The 22,756-nt window shown below is 41.6% G+C and overlaps 1 protein-coding gene across 1 annotated transcript in view; it reads left to right on the top strand.

Annotated features, from left to right (window-relative positions):
* Window positions 1–12,282, top strand: part of ZCCHC24 (zinc finger CCHC-type containing 24) — a 116,146-nt gene extending 103,864 nt beyond the window's left edge. The window contains exon 4 of the mRNA XM_005152702.3: window positions 5,699–12,282. Coding sequence (XP_005152759.1) covers window positions 5,699–5,812 — 114 coding nt within the window. The 3' untranslated portion in view covers window positions 5,813–12,282. The remainder of the gene's footprint in view (window positions 1–5,698) is intronic.
* The last annotated feature ends 10,474 nt before the right edge of the window (window positions 12,283–22,756 follow it).

Here is a 22,756-nt window from a genome sequence, read left to right as displayed (position 1 = left end):
TAGGGTTTGTCCACATTCTCTCACAAGGGATGGCTCTTGTCTGAATACTCTCATGTAAGTGGCTCAGGCAATAATATCAGAGTACTGAAGATAATTGTCTGCACTCTGGATAGCTCTGGGGTAGCCACTGAAGCACATATGCTGGGTCTGTGAATGGCTTGTGCAGCTACACTCAAATCTTGATTTCCTATGCATACCTTTCGTTAGTGGGTCCCTGGAGAGGAGAGCAGCCACACTTCCCTGCCACCTGCTCTTTGTTCCTGGAGGCTCTTTTCACTTCAGGAAATGATGCCGTGCCAATTCCCCACAAGGAATGTCTCAATTCAGCCCTGTGCTCTTATTCCACATACCCTATTTGTGAGAATGAGCTTTTAATCTCTCTGGGGCAGGAAAAGTCTTCTCAGCAATTTTACAGCTGTGTATATACTTCAGAGTGCTCTATAAATACAGCTCTAAATCTCTGTGTCTAAGAGAGGTGGTGGAGAATGTATTGCAAGAAGTAACACAAGAGCCTGATAACAGGGCTGCTGCCATTCATTCCCCAACTCATCCATGGAGCATGGAATGAGGTAGCTCTTGTACCAGAGCTGTAGAACTGCTCCTTATCCCAAAGAAACTCCACATGCATTTTCATGACTAAATTGTGCCACTGTGTTCCTCCTTCTGTGTTTCCACCATGTCCCTCAAGTGGTAAACCTCCCTGTGGGACTGCTTACAGGAATTCACAGGACATGGGGCAAAAATTGGAGGCCTGTTGAGCTCAAGCTTTATTGAGGAGTAAGAGACCAAAGAACTAGCCTGACAAAGCTGCTCCATGTCTATTCCAAAAGTAGTTTCCTGGGTAGTTACTTTAGCTACTCTAAACATAATTAGAGATCTCAGACTGGACTTAACCCTTTTATTCTTCCAAGGATTTTGGATTTTGTAATTGTTTATTCTCCTTCTTACCCTGCTCCAGCAAGGAGCCAGTTCTTGTAGCCATTCACCACCATTCTTGGCACCAGAACAGCCCAGATGCCAAGCTTTGTGTTCTCATCTTCTTCCTCTGCCTGCTATAGCAGCAACATCTGTGCCTGTGGTTGCTTCCTGGCTGGCCTCTTATCAAGGCTTCTCTGACTTTGTGGGTAACTCAAGTGCTGTTTCTGATGACAGCTGTTGCACTGGTGCAGAACCAGCCATCTGGTGACTGACTTATCCTCTTGGACACTATTTTCTTTCAGCTGTCAGGAATTTACTGTTGGACTGGAAATAATTTGGTATGTAAATACATTCTTCATAATATCCAAGCTATTACTTCCATGGGCAATGCAGTGGTCCCATCACAATTTCCATACACTGGTGCATCCACAGCCACCTCTGTATGAGGATGGATGAGTCTGACCCACTCAAGCCCAATAAGCTTTTCAACAGTTTCAAGCCTACAGTTACAACCTTTTAACTCTAGATTTAATAAACCCTCCCTAGCATGTCTGTACTTCTGTGCTCCAGCAGTGGGAATACTGATCACCCCAGACTGCTGCTTCTCTGAAGTCTAAAAAGAGACTTACACCATTTAGCTCATACAGTTATCATTCATTCTTAGCTGGCCTGACCCAGAGGCATGCTGCTGACAGAGGCTGCTTGCTCTCTCTGAGCATCATGCCTCTGATCTGCAGCCTTCTTATCACTGCCTCTTAGACACACAGCAAGAGCTGAGGGCCTCATTAATGTTCTTGTTCCCCACAGACAGCACACAGAGGGTCTGCTGCTCAAGAATGCACATTGCATTTCATCTTTGTTTTCCAGTGCATAACTTTTATCAGACTAAAAATTTACTCATTCACAATAGTATTTGTATCTTGAGGGAAACATAACTATCTATGGCTTCTTAAGACTAACCTAATGATTATCCTGCCAGCTATAGAATCCATTTCTGTTCACATATCTACTCTCTCATTTGCTTCATTAGAACTTGAGGTAACAAGTCCAGAAAACTATTTAGAAGTGGAGTTTTGCATGTGAGTTTTTTATGTGATCCTTTACCCATCAGTGGTGCAATCAAATTTTTCTATTCTTCCAGGGAAAAAACAATAAATAAAAATCAATCTTCTAAATACAAACATAATCAGCCACATTATTCCATTCTGCTCCTTAATGGAGGCAATTTTCCCCAAGGATGTCTCAGTGATGTTTTCTGACACCTAACACTTCATAAGGTTGAGCTTCTTGTTTTGAGGGTTTGGGGGTTTCAGCTGACCTGTGAGGGACGCAGAGTTCATTCAATACATGTAGACTGGGACAGCAATAGTTCACAATCAAAAGTTAATTTGAATGACAAGAATTACTATATAGATTTAAATTTCTTTCAGCTTCATTCCCCTGAGGCAACAGCTTCAGTCACTACCACCAAATGCTTCCTGGTGGGCTGCACAAGATTATTTCCACCCAGAAACTGCTAGGAGAAAATTAAAGACAGACAAGAAAGAAGAATGTCAGAGTGCCCATGCCTGTAGTTTTTATTGAAAATACAGACTGCCAAATCCTGGATGCTTGCGTTTTAAAAAGACAACGAAAATTGAAGTATTAAATTCAAAATCTCTGTTAAATGGAGAAAAGCATACCTTTCCCAGAGAAACATAGCAGGGGTTTTTGTTTTACAAGCTCCATTTCATCTCTTGCTAAGGAAAGGAATTATTTTTACAGCCAAATAGCCTGTCCCCTTCTCCTCACCCTCACTAACCACATGGCTGAGTTTTCATGCTACCAGCCTCTCAGCAGCAGCATAGAACTCCTACAGCTTCCTCAGCTATTTGGATCTTCTGCATAATTTAGGCAATGCCCAAATCTAGCACAGAGTTTGCAGCTTCCCAGTCCTACACACTCCTCTTGCATTGCCTTCTTCTCCTTCCCCTCTGCTTCTACCACACCAAAGCTGGCAAGAATTGTCTGAGGTCAGCCTGCACTGAGGAAGTCCAACCTGATGGACACACAGCTCTTTGGCTGTCTAATGTCCTCCCCTTTTAGCAGGGTGTAAGAAAGGTTGTAAGGGTGTAAGGTTAGTACTTTAATGTCCTCCACAATTAGTAACTTACAGACAGCAGCCTGACAAGAACAGCTGCCTCTCAGGGTGTTTGGAGGTGGGGGGACGGCTCTGTCTTACAAGAAACCCATAAAGAGAAAACAGCAAATGGAGATGACATGGTCTTCATTTTATGCAGAAGCTGGATTGAAGTGTTTTGGGAACACAAACAATGCAAACACACTACCAGCTCTGAAGCCTCAGCCCTCCACTGCCTCACCAGAAATGTATCCTGGGCTCTGATCAGCTCCACTCCTCCCAGCTGGCCCTTGGCAACCTGCTTTCCTGCATTTGTAACCCCTCTCTCCCCATCCTCTGTGTCGTAATACACTGGTAACAATAACATTTCTGAAATCAAAATGCTTCTCAGGCCAAAAAGCTGAGCTCAATCAACACAGGGGGAAAGCAAACCACGGAGAGCTATTGTTTCTGAAAACCATCCAAAAAGCTTTTGGCGCTTCAAGGCATTCCTAATGTCCTTTGCACTATTTCCAGGAAAAATGATTCCCAAGGCCTTGCATATTAAAAAAAAAAAGAAAAATCTGGCTTATATCAATAAACATGATAACTGCTGTAGTTTTTCTCTTGAATCAGAGCACAGCTAGCAGTACCAGCAATCAGAGCTGAGTAGAATAGCCTGTTTTAAGTGTAGCATTTCAGAATTCTCAAATCCTCCATAGGGGAGCGTAAATTAACTCGTGGGACTCCTGAACCTGAGCACCATCTTTTATTACATTTAAGAAACACAAGTTCTCAAAGGATATTTGTGGGCAGATGCTGGTGAAATAAGTGGTAGAAAAGAGAGATGGGCAGTTTTTCTGACCAGATCAGTTTATTCAACTTGCCTGTATTGTGGCAGAAGCACTGCCTTCACCAGTGATGGGTTTGCAAGCCTAGAAACAGGACTGCTGGTTCTGTTCATAAATCCTAACATCCTGACTTCCAATGGGTCATTCAAAGCTCAGTGAGGTTGCAGGGGGAGGCCAAAGGATTTACAGCAGAAGAGGGGTCCATCTACCTTCCTTATCCTCTGCTTGATACAGGGAATTTTATTTGCAATTAAATTGTAAATTAAACTCAAAGACATAGGTAGCCAGGGACAAAATCATGGGCAAGAACATTAAGTAACAAACCGCTGGCAATCACCATTGAATTATTCCCATATATTGTCTTTACTAGCTGCACAGTATAAGAAACATTGCACTTATAACCCAACACAAACAAGCAAGAATTTGCAGGCATCTCTTGTTCAGGATAATAGAATATGTTTCGTCTCATTTTAGCTATTCAGTGAGCTGAGAAACCCCTGTATTCTCTGGATTATAAGGCGTTCTTGCAGTATTACATAGTCAAATGAAAAAGCTTTGAATGTCTCTGTTCTTCCTGTCCACAGGCTCTAAAGTGGGCTTTGGAACAAAGAACTTAGAAATAAAAACCTAGGTGATCAGATGTACTTTAACATTTTACAGATAAAGTCTTTAGGATTTAGGAAAGGCATGAAGAAAAAATGGCCATAACTTTGTAATTTATATTTATCCACTCCCTGCCACAGGAATCATATTTTGGAGAAATAATCAAGAGTCTACTATCACTATGGTATCAGTGAGAAGCTTATGGCTTGTTTTCAGATTATACACCACTTGCTGCCTCTAACACAGTCTCACAGAGCAACCGCTATCTTCATGGGCAGGCACTGCACAATGCAGTAGTGTTTCAAGCACATTCCACAAAAGAAAAGTAAAAAAGAATAAAAAATTATGGGTTACTGAAGTTTTTTGTTCATTTTTTTTGTTTTTCAAATAAATCTTGTGCTTTATGATGTTCTACCTCCCATCTCTATCACTCCTCTACCTATTAGACTTCCCAAACACTTAACCTTACTGCAGTATTTGAGTATTTTATTTTCAGAATGGTTGTGAAAAACCCTTTACATGTTATCAAGAATTAAAGATCCACTAAAAGCAAAGCAGTTTCGTTCCCTTGTTTAGCCAATTATACCCCCCAAACCTGTGATTTAACAACTATTATTAAAAATACATATTCAATTTATTACTCCCATTCAGGGAAAAGGGTTGTGTTGGGAAATTGCTTTGGGGTTGGATTTTGGTGAGTTTTTGGTGTGGGGACTTGGGTTTTTTTGATTAATTAATAGCTTTGCAGCTGCTCTACTTCAAACATCTCAGCCTCAGAAATATGAGACTAAGTACTGCAAAAACCTCAGTTATGTCTGTGCATGGTTAAGTTTTCATGTAGCAGCTAATCCCAATGTTGGTAACTCTGCTGGCACTGCTGGGTAATGGTATTCCCATGCTTGAGGACTTAATGCATTTGGGACATCTCACTTATTGGAGCCAAGAGAATAAACTCTTCTGTGTTACTGCTTTTATAAATACAGACCCCAATTCATTCTTTTAGCAATCTGTCCTCAGTAAAGTTACCATCACCTTTATGAAGTATAACACTAAACCGTGAGGCAACTCTGAACCAATACAGAGCTGAAAAAATATTTCATCCTTCCACGGAAGAAATATAGTAGCTTTATAATTACTAGCAAGAAGCTCAGATAAGCATAAAAGTTGGCTTCATAATAAAGAGTGACAAAACTTTGGATCTAATCTTATTTTCTTTCCTTCACTGCAGAGACCCCTTGAAAAGCCGGATGGCTTGGATGTTTCAGATCAAAGCAAAGAACACCCCCAGCACCTGTGTGAGAAGTGCAAAGTTTTGGGCTACTACTGCCGCCGTGTGCAATAAACCTTCAAAGTGGCCTCTTCCCATCCCCATCATCCTTGAAGTTCCTCTGGCAGCACGCGATCAACAGCAACACAACAAATCAAGATAAAAGCTAAAATAATTGCCAATATTGCCTATCTAATAATATGCCTTACCATTAATAGAATGTAACATTTCTCCTGTGCGTGTCCACACATGCAACAGGTATTTATGGGACTATGATTTGTATACATACATATATATATGTCAATGTATATGTATATGTACACACACATATATAAAGCATTACTGATAGTGTTCACAACAGAGCCACGGCTGCAGGTTCTGCTGATTGTTTACACAGATCCTATATCATGGCCAGGTGAAATTAAGTACTATTCAATAGGCAAGGTCTAACATTCACAAGGAACATATGTTATATATATGGCTTTTGCAGAGGTTAAATAACTGTGGGGCCACTAATTGCAAGCACTCGCCCACAACACGAACGTTATTCCTATTATATGACAAGACAAAGGAAGATGAAACAAGCCACAGCATAAAAGAATGAAAAATGTTTTCCCAGCATTAGAAAGTCTGAGAGTTATGTGCTGCTGATTTCTTGGACCTTTTCTGTTTGTCACCATCGCATGGGCAGGGCTTAGGCAAAATCAGTTTTGCAGAATGTGGCAAAAAAAAGTGAACAATTGTTTGAGGGTGTGGGTTGGGTAGAAAGGGAATGCCATAATGGGACCCAGAGCATCAGGAAGGATTCCAAGAGGTTTTTGGAGGAGACAAAATTGGCTTGCTTGTGCAACTAACAGATCCTTCTCTTGTCATATAATCCTACTGAAATGATCCCTGTATGTGTATGGGTTGCTCATTAGGCCACAAGGACACTAAATTTACTGTGAATAAGGGGGGATAAGAATACTTCAAGCTGTTCCCAAAATCCTTAATTGAAAGATTAGCCAAACTTATACTAGTTTTAAAGCCACTTTGTGGAAAAACTTTTATGTCCTGTTTTCTACTGTACAAATTTGTTATAAAACTTGTTAGCCATAGGGGTGTTCTGAGGCATGGAGAACACTCCTTAACTTTCCCTCTTTGTCTTCCTGAAGCACCTACATACCCAAGGAGAGATGTAGGAGTTATATTTCATTGTCCCATTTCAGGGAGATCTTTGTGCAGGGGCATCCTGCTGCAAAGAAGTATCTCATCAGGGATTGGAATATCATGAACTGAAAGTACCTCTAGACAGTATCCTGTTTATACGTCTACATAAGAGTACATTGGCAAAAGGACACAACAAGCAATTCACTTGCAGCATTCACTAAAAAACTTACAGGGATGATGTTTGTTTGGTTTGGTTTTTTTTAAAATCAACAATTTCTATTTTTATGAACTTTCCTTTAGAGAGATCAATTTATGTGAATGATACTTAGTGGAAGTACTTTAAATCCTCTAAATAACTTGATAGGAATTAAATATATTTTGAGGATTAATTCGACCACATTAAGACAGAGGAGGGCTTATGCCAATTCATAACAGGATGTACAGTCAAGCTCTTTTGTAAAGCTAATTGAGAACTTAGTGAACATTTGTATAGGAAATGTGAAGCTCTTCACAGATTTGCTCTAGGGTGAAGCTTCTGCCATTTCCTTGCTTTGCTATAAGCAGGGCAAATTTGTTCCTGCTTGTTCAGGTGATCATGTACATATCTTGCAAACGTCATTATTTATGGCCCAAATGACCCAACCTACTGGCGGAAGCAATGAGTAAACATTGGGATTCCCAGCTTCCAACCACAGCTCTTCCATAAGCTCCCTGATTTTGGGCAAGTCACAAGATCCTTCTGGACCTCAGTTTCCCCAACTGCAAAATGGGGATAATAATATTTAAGTATACCTACCTCACAGGAGAGTTGTGAGGTTCACTTAGTATCTGTAAGTGTTTTGACATCACTGGATGAAAAATGCTATGTAATGCTAAACCAGTATTAACTAAATTAATGACTTCAAAGCTAGTTTTGTCCAGCCAGCAACTCCATCAACTAAAATAGCTGAAAATATTATCGTTGAAGTTAACACTAATAACAGTAGAGTTGCCTCAGTGAGTATATGCAGCTTTAGCATTATTGCATGGAAACACATTCTTTTGCACAGACTCAGAAATTACCTTAGAGACAAACTCTGTATACAAAAATACTAATCTGCCCATACATAGAAGAAAATACATGGGCAAATCTAGGGGTAGATTTTCAAAGCTTGACCTCTAGTATTAACATCGATATTTTGTTTCAAGCACAAGTAAGTTTGGAAGAGCCACATACTAAACCAGATTTATTTTTTACTCCTCAGTACTTAATAGTACATAACAAAACACCCTGATGCTTCACATCCAGCTAAAGGACATGTAGAGAAACAACCTTAAATGAAGATAAGGGAAAATGTTATTTTCTCCCTGAAACCAAGATGTTGCCATCATCCTTTTTTTCTGTGTTGAAATAATTCCCATCTTGTGATAACCACTAGATCAGTAAAATAACACATCCCTTGATGCAGCTACATCAACATACAGCACACAACCGGGTTCTGAACAAAGGCCAACTAAAAGTTACCATTGCATGCTATATTCATGACAGTGCCCAGTTAAAACAACATTTATCTATGTTCAACACTATATGGCAATGCCTTTAGCTTATGGATTTTTAGGTTGTACTAAAAATACATGTGAACTACTTTAACACAGTATCTATAGGTGTCGAATAATAATTCTTAAGAGCATACTTGTAAGAGTTCAGTATTTATATCACTGATATTTTCCTAGGCAGGAGACATAAAAGTCTTTAAGTAGCATTTAGCACATTTGAAATAAAGAGAAGAATAGATTTTCCCCTGCACTTATGCTGGGGAAAAGCAGGTAAAGAACAGAACGTGTGGGAAAGCAAGAAGCAACACTGCTGTAGTTGGTTCTGCCTAATTCAGACAGCAAATCCATCCCAGTGTGGGATGTGGATGTGATACCCTGGGCACCCCAGGGCTGGAAGTTGCCTCCTTGCCTTGTCATCCCTGCCAAAAGTGAGGTGTGGGGGGAGAGTGGCTGGAGATCCCTGGGGGGCAGCAACAACCCTCCTTCCCATGCAACCATGTGGCTCAGCTCTGCCTTCCCCCCAGCTGTGTTTGGGCATCCCCTTGTTTTTAGTCCTGGCTGCACAGGGCTGAAGCCTCATCTCCCTAAGGGTCAGCAGCAGTGCCAAGCTCATGAGAGGGGAGCATTCTTCTGTCCCTCCCTGCATGAGCTTTGTAGCATTCAGCTCTGGGCATTTACTCTGTGCTCATCTACATATAGTTTGTGGGTTGCTGGAAAAAACCCACATCCACATGCATAACATACAGTAGCTTATGACCACTGGTGTTTTGTTAATGGCACAAAAGGGAAGTTTGAGTTTTTATTTCAAAAAAGAAAAAAAAAGGTTAAAAAATGTAGATTATTTATTTTACTTTCTCTGCACCCCACCCTCTGCAAAGGTAATTCATGGGTTTAACTCTTTCCAAATTAGAAAAACCTTTAAAATTCACTTCTTTTTGACTGGAAAGAGGAGTTTTTACTGTTGAGATTTTTTCTGAATGCTTTCTGATGTTCTGTTTAACCAGCTCTGCACATGTCAGCTGGTAATCCTTGAAGGCATTTTTAGACAGTCAGACCAGAAGTAAAGTAAGCATCACTAAAAGTGTTTGCATTTTTAACCAATATAGGCCTTCTTAAATTGAGTATTGCTTAGGGGTGTACCCGAGAAAAATACATCAAACTAGATTTTTAACCTCAGATGTTGCCTACCAATCCATCCAGCACACAATACTGCCTTTTTTTATCTCATTTCCCCTGTCTGTGGAGATTTTGAAGCATTCATTTATTTCTTTATAGAAAATAAGCACTAAACACAATTTCTTTCCTCAGCTGGTCAGAACATTTCACAAGGAACTTGTGTTTGGCACTGGCACTGCTCTGGAAAAAAGTATCAGAGATTTGAAAGGTGTGGTGTAGGTTTTTAGCTGCTTTAACTTGATGTTGAACTCCAATGAAGTTGTTACAAATACTTCTTTTACTTGTGATGAAGAAAAATCCCTGTAGTTTTTAAAGGATGACCCCAGTTTAGCCAGTTTCTACTGCTGCTACCACAGACATAAAATGATGCCACACAAGCAAAGGTTGAGGCCTTTTTGCCTCAATGTTGCTTTTTAATTTCAGACAAATACACAAGAGTATATATTATTTCTGGAAACAGGTGTATTTTGAAGTTCCCCATTATATGGGAATTAGTTTGTAAACTAAAAATGTGAAGTTTGCCTGAGAAGCCTTATGCCAAGAAGTATTCTCTTCATTATACCTTTCTGTGTAACATGAAATTTAGATTATACATGGGTTGCATACCTGTGATGCTCTAGCAGTTACTCCAAAAACAAAACTACTTAAAACATTAAAAATTAAGATCTTTTGGAGATGTCAAATTTCGTAAGTTAGCTCTCTTTGTCCTGCAGTCACGTAGAATGTTTTTTTCCTAGTATGGACCCAAAGAGTTGTCTGCTGAACAGTATGCAATAAATCACCAACATGTGCATTTCAAGTTAAGTGAACTGACATATATTTTCCACTTGCCTTTGCCAACATATGTTAAAATGTGATGGAACTATCCCCATACAAAAATCGTTCTTTAAGATATCACTCCACTCCCAACTGGGCTTCAACCCAAATCTCTTTCCTATCTGCAAAACCACTGCTGTCCGTTCAGTTTGCTACACTGCTGAAGTGCTCAGAGGGCTGTGTGAGATCTTAGATATAAGGATGATGGTTTGTGTTTCTAGGATGAATTTCAAAGGGACAATCGTGTGCAGTTACTAGCTATAGATGATTGATATAAATGTTTACCCCTGTATGAAGTATTTTACAGTTTTACTTGCAGATGTGTATTTATCTTGAGTTATACTTGACATAGAGTTTCTTTCAATTTTTTTTTTAATACTATGTGTGTATTTTGGAAACCTTTTTAGATGTTAAAATTTTTGAATGGTTACAAATATTTCTTGTAATACTGAATTGTTATCTGGAAACTCTTTGCAGTAACTTTTTTGTATATATTTGAGGGCCTTTTTAAAAAAAGTATTGTTTGTTTTTTGGGGGGAAGTTTTTACAATTTGGAAGCTTTCAGAAGGGCCTTCCTCTCAGCTAGGATACTAACAGAGGTAAGAGTTTTCTTAAGTATTTTGCAGAACTAAGGATGTATCCTCAAGAAAATATTTATGGAAGTAATTTACCTTTTTTTTTTTACAATGCTTTTGTCTGTATAAAGTATGCAACAGAACTACATTAAGAAGGAAATATTGTCTACATAAAATATTATATGAAAGTTGGTACATAATTCTGACAAAAACCTTGCAATTCTTTAAGCCATATTGTTTTTGTTATCCTTGGATGAAAATATCAGTATTAAGTAACCAATGTATTATTCAAGTGCTTAGACTTATATGAAAATGCTTATACAGTTTATTTATGTGTATTTGGGAAAGGATTGCTAGAAAAAGCTATCACTAGACATAGAGCAAGTGAGGAGTAAATAACAGTATACTGTCACTTTATGGCCTTGTGAGAGACTCAGAAGATGCTGAAAGCACCGTAGAGACTCGGCTCTCAGAAACTCCGAAGCACAAGTGTTGGGTTTCAAATGGTGGTTCTTTCCCATAACCAGAGGGGAAGAGAGTTGGTTAGGACACTGTTTGACAACTTGACTTTCACAACTCTTTTCAGACTGTGAGCTCAGCTATGCAGTATCGGCTACAGCAATAATATCAATCAAAGGATATAAGAAAAGGATTGAAGTAGATGATTGTAGGGATTTATGTTTATTTTAATTAGAACTCATAGCAATATAGAATATGCATGTGCACGTATTTGAAGCATTTTTACACTTTACATTTCATGTAGTTTGATTATATTATGAAGGATTGGGTTTTTAGTTTGATATTTTACCATGCTAAACTGGGATGTCTGCCCAACCCTGTACTGGATTCTTGTTTCCTTTAAAAGGTTATTTAGTACAGCACTCACTGCGTTGTGTACTAGTGCTAAAACTAACACTGTATCTTATGAATTTCTTCAGCTTTAAAAAAATTAACCTAATGATTATTACATTTGTTTAGCTGTACCCACTGTCCTTGTCAGATTCAGTTGGCAATTTGTACAATTTCTTTTCCTGTAATTGTTATTAAACTTGTACAGCTAAAACAAACAAACAAAACCTATGGACAAAGGCCTCAGAGGTACCAGTCCTGCTTCAGCAATCAAGATGACAGCTTGCCTCATCTATTGACTGTGTTGCTAAAGAGACTGTAAAACCTCTGTTGTGGATTGTCCATAAAATGGCATTCCGACATGTGCCTTATTTGCTGGATAGTATACAGCTTTCCTCTAGTATTCTAGCATTTTAATGCTGTATTAAAGTACTGAAAAAAAAAAGCAAGAGAGTGGTATGGTTTTGTTGAATGGTCCTTCCTTTGAAGTTTTACTACCAGCTGTGTTGGGTTCCTGGTTATGGACTGCCCAGCTGCAGCCTGGTGTTCACACTGCAAACCTGGCCCAGCATAACCATGATCCAGATGAGGAGAAGTTCCTCCACTGCAGGCAGGCTTCTAAGCTGCAGTGAGCCTGATAGCATCCTGGCTGAGAGAGCTTCACCCAGTATCTCCTTTGCTGCTGGAACCACTTGAGTTAATGGTGCCAGCACTTATTTTTTTTTATCAGCCTGGTACTGTTTAGCATTCCTCTAAAGGAAAAGCCTCATATAATCAGACAAAGTACACTTCTATCCTTATAGTTGGATGGGAAGGCTTAGGTGCCAGAACGCTGATAGAATGAAAAATAACATCAATTTTAAGTCATTAAGCTTTGTCACTTAAAGTTTAGGGGACTCGATCTAATTCATTCTTTGCAAACAGTAGAAGTTGGTAAGAACTAGATCTACTAAATGATTATTAGCAATGCTGTCCTCACATCACCAAGTAAAGATCAATAGCAAGCAAGTTTTCTATTGAGACTGCCAATACTGTTGCGATTGACAATTTAGGATGTCATGAAACTTTGGACTTTATGCATCCTACATCTGAGAGATCTTCATTTAAACCAAGCAAAAAAAAAAACAATTGACATACCAGCACACAGTGGTTCTTTGCCTGATCCCCCCTACAAGCATGGTGCATATTTGACACTTGGCTTACTACACCATAGTGACACAGGTTATATCACATAGTAAGCCTGATTTCTGGGAGATTAGAGTGCTCTTCTCATTCAGGCTGCATGAGAGAAAGCAAGAACATGTGCGTGCACATGTGTGAATGGGCATGCAGGATGGGGGGGAGTGGAGGGGTGTGTGTGACCAAGGAATTGGAAGCCTTGGAAAAAGTAACTATTCCATCCAATGATGGAAGACATGCTTCCAGCTGAGCCCCAGGGAAAGTAAAGCACGCATTCAGAACTAGTTGGTAGATTACTGTTTGAGCAGATTACTGCTTTTCAATATAGCACTGTTCCTATAGCAAACAGAAGCCACAAAGCCAAGCTCAGAACTGAAATGCATCTTTCCCCCAGAACAACTGGGGGGCTCCCAAACAGCAACACCTCAGATACAGCATTCCACCAAGACCAGAAGAAACACTGAGTAGACCAACTGCAAAGTCCTAGCTTCCTATTACCATATTTCTGTGATTCCTCAAAGAAATAACTTCTTCATGTTTAAAACAGAAGTAAATTAACACAAACAATATGGCATCAACAAAAAATATCAAACTACTTTTCCCTTTTCATTGCCAAATGCTTCATCTTCCTGCGCTATGTGAATGAGGTCAAGAAACAATGCAACACGCTGCTTGTAACAAAACAGCCAAATAATGGTCACTTAAAAAAAATAATAATAATGGGGATTTAACATAACATTGATATTTTGAAATAAAAAGCTTTTCATTATTCTTCATTGAAAAGCAATTTAAACAGTACACTGAGGCTACTATTTTTTGGCTAGTCACATCACACAAAAAGCCCCATCTAAGATCCTCCCAGGATATTAGCAGCTTTTAAACCTCCAACAGTCCGCATGTTATACTTGTGTGGTGCTGGTCTGGGCCCCCATGTATAGATTATTCACTGTCATTTAACACAAATCAAGTAAGTTAAAAAGGTTCCTCCTTTCCCCATATCCCTCTGAAGAAGCATGTACACAAGAGACATTGCAGGAGAGGAAGCTGAAACACTAAGGACTCAGTCAGATCTTTCCACTAAGAAATCAAGAACTAAAGAAACTTCCTTACTGGAAGAACATACCAAATCCTTGCTTCTGAGAAGCACATAGCACATAGCTTGTGACCCTGAAAGAATACAACATTCAGCTTTGCCTTTCTCTAGTATTCACCTCCTGAACTTAGAGAAACAGGTCATTTGCAAACTCCTTTCTCACTGACACCAGCTATTGGGCCCACACCTACTCACCAAGCACCTTGATTTTACTGAAAGTAACGCAGTTTTCTTCCCCACCATCTGTATCTCAAGAACCCTTCAGGCAACAAAAAAAAATCCATAAATCTTGCCATGATACAACCTACCACAGCTGCAAAGCCTCATTCAAACAACATGGGTAAATACCTCACAATCCTACAAACTTCAGGAGACATTTTAAGCAATAGAACACACTGAGAAACACCTACCTCAGGCAGCATTCATTGGGCCTTCTTCCAAAGGGCCAAAGCTGAAGTTGAGGCAATCACATCCATGAGGCGCTGGAGCATCCCTGATTTGCACCCCAGGTGAACAGAGATGGCCAGCACTGATCTGCAAGAGAGCAGAACACCATCAGCCATCCTTGCCTAAAAGCACTGTCCAGGCATATGGCTCTATGGCACATGAGACCATAGAGGCAGTAGCAACCCAAGGCATTCTTTGGGGGTTTTGTTCTATGCCATGAACTTAGCTAAATGAAAACGTAATAATCATTGACTTTTTTCTGTAAGAAAGGGTAAAAATGGAGCTCACATGCACAGCTAACCCAACCAAAACCCATGCCTACGGGGAAAGCAAACCATAGCCAAAAACTTTATGGGTGCTTTAAGCAGAGCAGGCTGCAAGCCAAAATCTTTTTGTTTGTTTTGTACTTTTGCCTCCTTTTCATCAGCTGAGAATAGGAACTAGAATGCCAGAACACCATAAGAAAGCTTTCTCTTACACAATTACTGAACACATCTAAGCAGCAGGTATGAGAAACCTAACCCCAGCCAGCTTTTCAGAAGGTTTCCATATGGTTTTACAACTTAACAAGAAAGTATAACTCAATGGACTTCCAGAGAGTCAGGCACACTTATACTCATTTGTTTACAGCCAGCAGAACTCAGAGAAGGAATAATGCAGAAAAACACTGCAGGAGTAATACAAAGCAAGATCTCAAACCTCACTGTTTGCAAATAAAGCAATGCTAAACAGCAAATACCACAAGTATAAGGGAAAAAATACCTTTGTCAAGTATCTTCATAAGGAAATTCAGAGAGCTGGCACTCGCAGAGCCTGGAAAGGGGCTCCTTTCCCTCCACTACTCTTACATTGGCTGCCAGCCCTGATTGCTGGGGGCTCCAGCTGTGCTGGCCAGACTGGGAGGGGGGGTGGGGGCACCAGCTCTTCCCCAGGTGCAGGCACTTCCTGCCTGGCTGTGCCTGCTGCAGTGCCAACCAAACAGCCCTCTTCACAGGGAAAAAGGGCAAAGACATCAGTGTCACAAGAGGGATCCTCACTGGCAGTGAGGAGGCAAAGCATAGTTCATGTCTAGGAGAGACTGAAAACTCCAATGTTTACAGTAACTGAAAACCCAACACAGTTAAGTCTTAGGCTTAGCAATTTCATCAATGAAATACACAGAAGTAAGCGTCACTGGACAGGAGCATGAATAAGGCACATTGTAATGAACCAACTCAAATTTGCAGCATACCTGGCTGAAGTTTCTGAATGTCATGAGCAGTTTTTGAATACACAGTGGTTGCACATATCAAGTAACACCTTGTCCAGCTGTTTGCTCTAAGGTGTGGTTACTTCTTTGGCCATTTACCCACGCAGGTTACCCCATGTGTCTGCATTGCTTTAATTAAACTGATGTAAAAGTGATGTGGTTAAATAAAGACAACCAGCACCCACTCGCACCAACATCTTTCAGGATATGAGGAAACTGAACCAACTTTATGAAGCTAGTCTTCTGTAGGGATGTGAACAGCAATTCACTGACTCAGAGCAGCAAAAAACAAATCCAAACACGAGCAGTGGCTGACCGAGTCCCTGACACTCAGTGAAAAACACCCCATATAGTCCGTATTCAAGAATAGATTTTAACCTAGCTAGTAACAGTCAGGAATGAGTGCATGGTGTTGTTTTGGACAATTTAACTCAATGTGGTGTTTTGTCTTTCTTAGAGACAAAAAGAGGATTTGGAAGTAGGGACAGGAAACCAGAGAGAAAACGTTATTATATGATCCTTATCACTCTAAAAGGATAAAACAGAAGTAAAAAAAACCAGGAATGATGCAAGGGAAGAAATCATTTCCCTGTGAAAAGAGACTTTGTGCAGCCAGCCTCTGCCTGCTGGAAAAGAGATCACTGAGGGTGGATATGATAGTGGGCTATAACATAACAAATTACAGGAATAAGGGAGGAAATATTCACTGCTTCCACAGTGCTTTCTTTCTAGGAGCAGGGAATGTTGGATTAAACTATCTGAGGTAACATAATAAACCAAAAATTTCACACAGCAGACTGAAATTCATAGTCATGGGATATTCTATCTGTCAAAAGAATAAATGGGATCAAAACCAATTACAGAACCACATAAAAAAGAAACGCTGTAAGGGTTATTAACCACGAAGCTGCAACCCTGGCTCAGGAAGTCCCAAAGCACAGAAGCAGCCAGCAGCAAGAGACAACGCCAGCAGAAGGCTGATTGCCTATGTTTAACATGTTTTCCCTCAGTAAGCTGTTGTAGGGAAGCAGATATCAGAGAAGGTACTGGGCTGGTCTAAGAGGACTCTCTTGTGTGACAGTAGGAGCTGCAATATATGAATGTACACATAGGTTTAGTCCTGTACATAAGGAAACACTTGCATAGCACCCCTCCAGAACCTGATGGCTGTTGGGGCAGGCTTGGACAGCCATGGCCATGGAAATACCCATTAGTTGCTCAGCATTTGTGCTTTTGAAGAAAACCTTGCAACTCACCTATGTTCACGCTCAGTTGAGCTAACTGGCAAGAAACTAACTGAAACACCACCATAATTTGCAGTCTACAACTGAATATTGCACTACTGTAGCCGGTTTGGTATTTTATCCATTTTGTTAATTCATTGCAGATACTTTGAAAAGCTGGTCCCAATTAGCTCTGTTTAAAGTTATTTTAAATGCATCCACACACTGCGTTCCTGCTCACTGGGCCACACCACCCACTCCTGCTCTCCAAGAGACAGGACAGGGTTTAGTCCTCCCTTTGCCTCACCATATGGTTTTCTGGGGTCACAAAGGGATTTACTGACTGAAGAAAGATTTCTAAGAGGTGTTTAAGCACCTCCCAGCATCCTACAGGTCCAGTAAATGGAGCTCATAACGATGAGGTCGTAGGCTCTGGCTAAGCCATAAGTCACGCATGCCATAGTAGGCAGCCAAGCTATGTTGGGCTTCCACAGTGGGTTTCAGCCATGCTCTGGCCTTCTGCCCAGCACCAAGCCACAACAAAGGACATCCTGAATTAACGTGGAGGTTAGTAAGTCTGCACCCATGTTTCTCCATCTCCAATGATATCTTAAACTGCCGGGGCAGAGTTTCACACCCAGACAGCCACTTATACTGTTTAGAGTGCTGTGGTGCTCTTGTATGCTCATGTAAAAACATGCAGGAACCGTGAGGAAAGCACGAGACCTTCAGAGCTGGATTGAGAAACACATTGCAATTTATCTTTTCTGCCATAAGTATCTCTGCCCATCTCTCTACAAGGGGAGGAAATGTCAGCTCGAGGCAGACAGAAATATTTGGACCAAAGGAGTTACATCTGGAGGCTTTTGTGAAACGAATGTAGCCAAGAGAAAAAAGTGAACTTTCCCCCGATTTCCTTCCGACATTGAGCACTCTGCACCTCCTTGAAAGAATTTAGCACAATGGGAGGAGAAATAGAGGCTCAAATAAGGCTTTGCAGGCCCAGGAAAGGTGAAGTGCAGTAAGGTATGTGTGATTTGCTCCCTCAAGGACTGTACATGTGAAATACAGCTTAGATTTGTTTGGGTTTTTAAATGAGAATTTAATGCACTTCATAAACCTGATCTTCAACACTTTACCAGCAAACCTGGCAGGTTTCAAACAGCTTGCTAAATATGAAAAGTAGATGAAATTTGTCACCCGAGTTCTTTTTGTAAATGTAGACAATACAGCTGGTAGCATTTAACTTTAAAAGTAATGGGTGTATAAACCTCATTTTCTTTACTGGCAGGTATTCTTGTTTTCTTAAGAGTTAAAAAGTGCTTTTCTTTTAACCCAGGTACTGCCTGGGCTCTGGCACATCACCAGTCCCTTTCAGGGATACCTAAGGAAAACAAAATAAGAGAGACAAAGGAATATGCTGTTAATTCCCCCAAATCTGTGCCCTGCTCCTGGGGTCAAGCAAACAAACAAAATAAAACCCCAATAGACAACCTTCTAAAAAACCCAGCTGGTTAAAAGTCTTCCCTGTGACTAGAATGAGACACATGTGTTTAAATTATAAAGTTGATCAACCTCAGAAGAGGCTCCTTCACCTACAGATTTGTTTGTAAGGGATTGTGCATTAAATAACACAAACTTTAACCTTCAAGTCCCTAGATGCCTTCTACCTCCTTGGTTTCTCTTGCCTCTCTCAGCTTCCCCCTGTTGCCTGTATTTCACAGTTGTTGGTCTTTTGTGGCCTCTTTATTTCAAGCCTGAAGTTATATTACATAGTTAGCACCACTCCTGTTCTTACAAAAGCAATATTTTGTATTACAATAACATTCTGTCCCCTCCCCAAGTCCCTAATAGCATTCTCACACATCCCAGCCAGCCCCAGCACCCACGGTGCCTGCAGCATAGCAAACACCCTGGTGCTCTCCATTGCCAATGGGAGTTTAAAGACAATTATTTGTTCTCCAGTGTTCAGTAATTTATTTTCATTTTATTTTTCAAATGAGAAGCATTTATTTAGGAGGTACTGAAAGGGCCTTAAGTCTGTTAGAGGAAATGGAGAAATAGCTAGGGCAACTCAGGCTTCGACCAGCACTGAACCCTGGCCACCCCTAGATCAGAAGGAAGCAGGTGCGTGACCACAGCTATTTTGTTGCCAGTGTGGGAAGCAAAAAAAGGCCTTTGTACTCCGGTTGTGATTGTGGTTTCGGCTCTTTCTCACACAGTCCCAGACTCAGCAGAGAACCAAAAATGTCATGTATGAGGCACACAGCACTGCTTTGCAAGGGGCAGGAGCTGGATTCTTGGTTGCCCTCCTAGTCCCCAGGTGTGGCCACCTGCAACTGGGTTACAGCCAAATAACCCTGTTCTTTCCTTCTTTCCAGAGCTCTTTCTGTCACTCCTCAGATAGCTCAATAGCTCTAGCAGTCCTTCCCATCAGGGGTGAACCTAATTCTACCCAATGAACAGCCTGTTTGAAGCCCTCTTCATTTGCTTGGCCTGGTGGAGCCACAGAATAGCTCTTCAGGGCGGAAAGCGCCTTGCTTAGGGAAGCACTTTCCTCCCCTGAACATTAGGGGAGACAAGTGACATGGAGCAATGGTTTTATGGTGCAGCAAGAAAATGTCCCAGGCACAGTAAGCCCAGAGTGAAAATGATCCTGATTTCTCCTTTTAGCACATTTGGTTGCCCAATGAGATTGAGCCCAAGACGGAATTAGCAGATGGGTCTGCAAGATCAGTGCTGGCAAATGTGGAAACTTTTGCAGCCTCTGGCTCTGGCCCCAGCTTGTCCCCACTTTCCATGAATGCCTAATTGAGACTGCTGTCTTTTTCCACAGAGGTGGGAGCCAGTTTCCAGGCAGGGCATATGGGTGTATTCTGTAAGTCTTCGCCTTGTAAAGTTTTAGCACCCAAAAAAGCCTCCGATCTCCAGTATGATTCAGTTGGTTGGCAAGGGAGTGGCTGACAGGCAGGGGTGATGGTTGTTGCTGTTGGCAGGAAAAACCAGGGAGTAGGAGTGGGGACAGAGTGACTCCCTTTTAAAGAAATGATGCTGACAGCAATCATCTCATTTTGTGTGGGGCATGAAACCCTCTCAGACTGTTACACTACAGTCCCTGCAAGACAGAAAACTCATGTATAGCCATGGCACAGGCGGCAGCATGAGGCACCAGCATGAGGATGAGGGTGTAGCCACTGCGGCTGCCCATCCTTTGATGCACTTCTGGTGCAACCTGTGACCAGGCCTCTGACAGCTGCCCAGTAACCCATGTGCTGGAGACCACCTGCAGCAGCCATGGGTCTTACCTGGCACACACACTTCTACCTGCAGCCCCTCAGCCTGTGGACCATAGCAGGAGCCACCACTGTGACCACCACTGCTCCCATGCTATGGCCGCAGCGCTATGGTTCAAGTTCATAAAGGCAGATCCCAAAAGAAGAGGCATGCCTACATACCACTATGCATGGCACCGGCTCCCACATCAGCACTAGCCTGAGCTGCTGTTTCCATATGCAGAGCAGCAAAGAGTCACACAAAACCACAGCTCAGTATCCAGAGCAGGACATGGCTGCTCACACCATGAGGTTTGCCCCCCACTGATTTCCTGTAGGTGCCTTAACTTACGTCCAACCTAGATAAGGAACAATCAGATAACACCCAGCTAGGAAGTGGTCTGGGCTCCCCAACATGCCGCATTCACACTATTCCTTTCTCAGTGGGCCAGACCCTGCACCTGCCAAACATAACGTGGATGATGGAGCGGCCTGGCCTATCACTGATGTTGAGGTTTTGCATCAAACACATGGAAATTGTATTGAACAATTAAGCATATAGATGAAAGGCCAACTGGCTGCACATATTGTGTGGAGCATGACCTAAAAGCAATCCCAGTGATTGAGATGATGTAGTGTGAAAGCTGGATTAAACAGGTCAAGTAAATTTGGAGCAGCTAAAATAAACCAAACTCCCTTCCAAAACATATATTGTTCTTGCCACATAACACTGCTGTACTTTGGTAGCATGTCCCAAACATGCCAAAACTGTGACATGCTTGTTCCAGGGTCACAGTGCCAGAGGCAGAGAGCAAGGGTGGTTGGAAAGTAGTTCTGAGAAAGTCACAAGCACTCCTGAATGTGATGCCTGATAAGGCTTTGTGTGTCTTCCCTGCAACCAACCTGCCCAAATACCCAAGCCCTAGGAAGGGATCCAGGCTCACACTGAGCAGTCAAATGTGAATGAATGTTCTGGGCTTTTGCTCCCCTCTATAAACATTTTCCAGCTAGTGGTAAGCTGTTATGAAAGCCCCCAGCAGCTTGGCTGGGAGCTGGAGACATTTTACAACATCTGGGAACAATTCCCAAATCACTTCCTGCATACACCTGTATTGAACTCCATTTGCAGCCAGTTTGCTGTGAAAAACAGTCCAGGGCCGGGACTGGGAGGGCATCACCACTGACCCAGATGGCCAGTTCCCACCACAGAGTGGTTTGTGGGATCTGGAGGGGTGGCTAATGGTGTGAAACACACACCATTCCTCTGTGCTGACTTCACTTTGGGCTATCACCAGTACACACAGAGTGTGAAATGCTTTATTGGTGTGATACAGCCATGCAGGAAAAGAAAACAGCCCTCAGCCACCCACCACCAGATTACCTAGGCTGGGCATTAATCACAGAGGGAGCACAGGGAGTCCAAAGTGAGTTGCAAAAGGGCTTGGACGGGATGAACTGCAGCCCTTTCCCATCGCAAAGTCCTCTGTGGCCACCCCTACCCAGGTCAGTGCTGCTTGTTCTTCCACAGTGTTTTTATCTTATTTTCTTACCATTTAACTGCCATGTGCTTTGTATTATCTTTGGTTTTACTTTGTCTTGGTCATTGCAATCCTTCGCTACACTAGATAACCAAGAGTTGTCAGCAGTAAGCCAATAGATAGTAAGACACAACACTTGAAAGATAGGAAATGTTAAGGGTCGACACATCAAATTCTTCCTTGTATGGAGCCCCACAACACGTAAAGGTTTATCCATCTTGAACTCATCACTGGAAAAGCTTTTTTAGCTTGTATGTGTGGTTTTAGTGCTGTTCTTTTGAATGGCTGTATTTCAGTACCGCAACTGCCAAAGCCCTGTCTCATCTGCAGGGACTGTGATGAAGAGTGCACATGGCATGAAGTTCCCAGAGTGAGAGAAGGCAGTAAGGGCATGAGGCCCTAGAGACAGCTGGACAGCATGTTCCTCCTCTGTTTAAACTTCTCCATGGAATTTGCCTGTGTACCAAAGTTCATAAGTTTGCAGATAATGTTATGTATGAAGCATATAAATCCATGGAAAGCTTTGTGAAGGAAGAATAAACTATCAAAGAACTCAGAGAAGTTAAAAAAGCTGACTAGAAACTGTGTGATTCCCAACTAACCACATGTGAGCTAAAGCAGGCATTTGCAGTCTCCACAATGACCAGCTGGTTGTGTGCAAACCTCCTGGGTACCCAAGCTACCAGCTCAGAGGCACAGGTGAGGGAAAAGGGAAGGTCAAAAGATAGAGAAGTTCTGAACCCCAAATTAGTGTCACTGTTGCTTGAGTTCAGAAATCCCCTCTGGAAAAAGGGGAGAGAGTGTGTGAGCCTTTGACTGCAGGTCCCTGAGGATCCAAGCTGGAGAAACTGTACTCAGGTAAGAGGGAAAAAGAAATTTACTGTTGATATTCAAAATCTGGGGTTCTGTGTTTTATT

Source organism: Melopsittacus undulatus, chromosome 8 (genome assembly GCF_012275295.1).
Source record: "Melopsittacus undulatus isolate bMelUnd1 chromosome 8, bMelUnd1.mat.Z, whole genome shotgun sequence".
NCBI lineage: Eukaryota > Metazoa > Chordata > Aves > Psittaciformes > Psittaculidae > Melopsittacus > Melopsittacus undulatus.
Note: the sequence above shows the minus strand (reverse complement) of the source record. Positions and strands in the feature narration are given on the sequence as shown.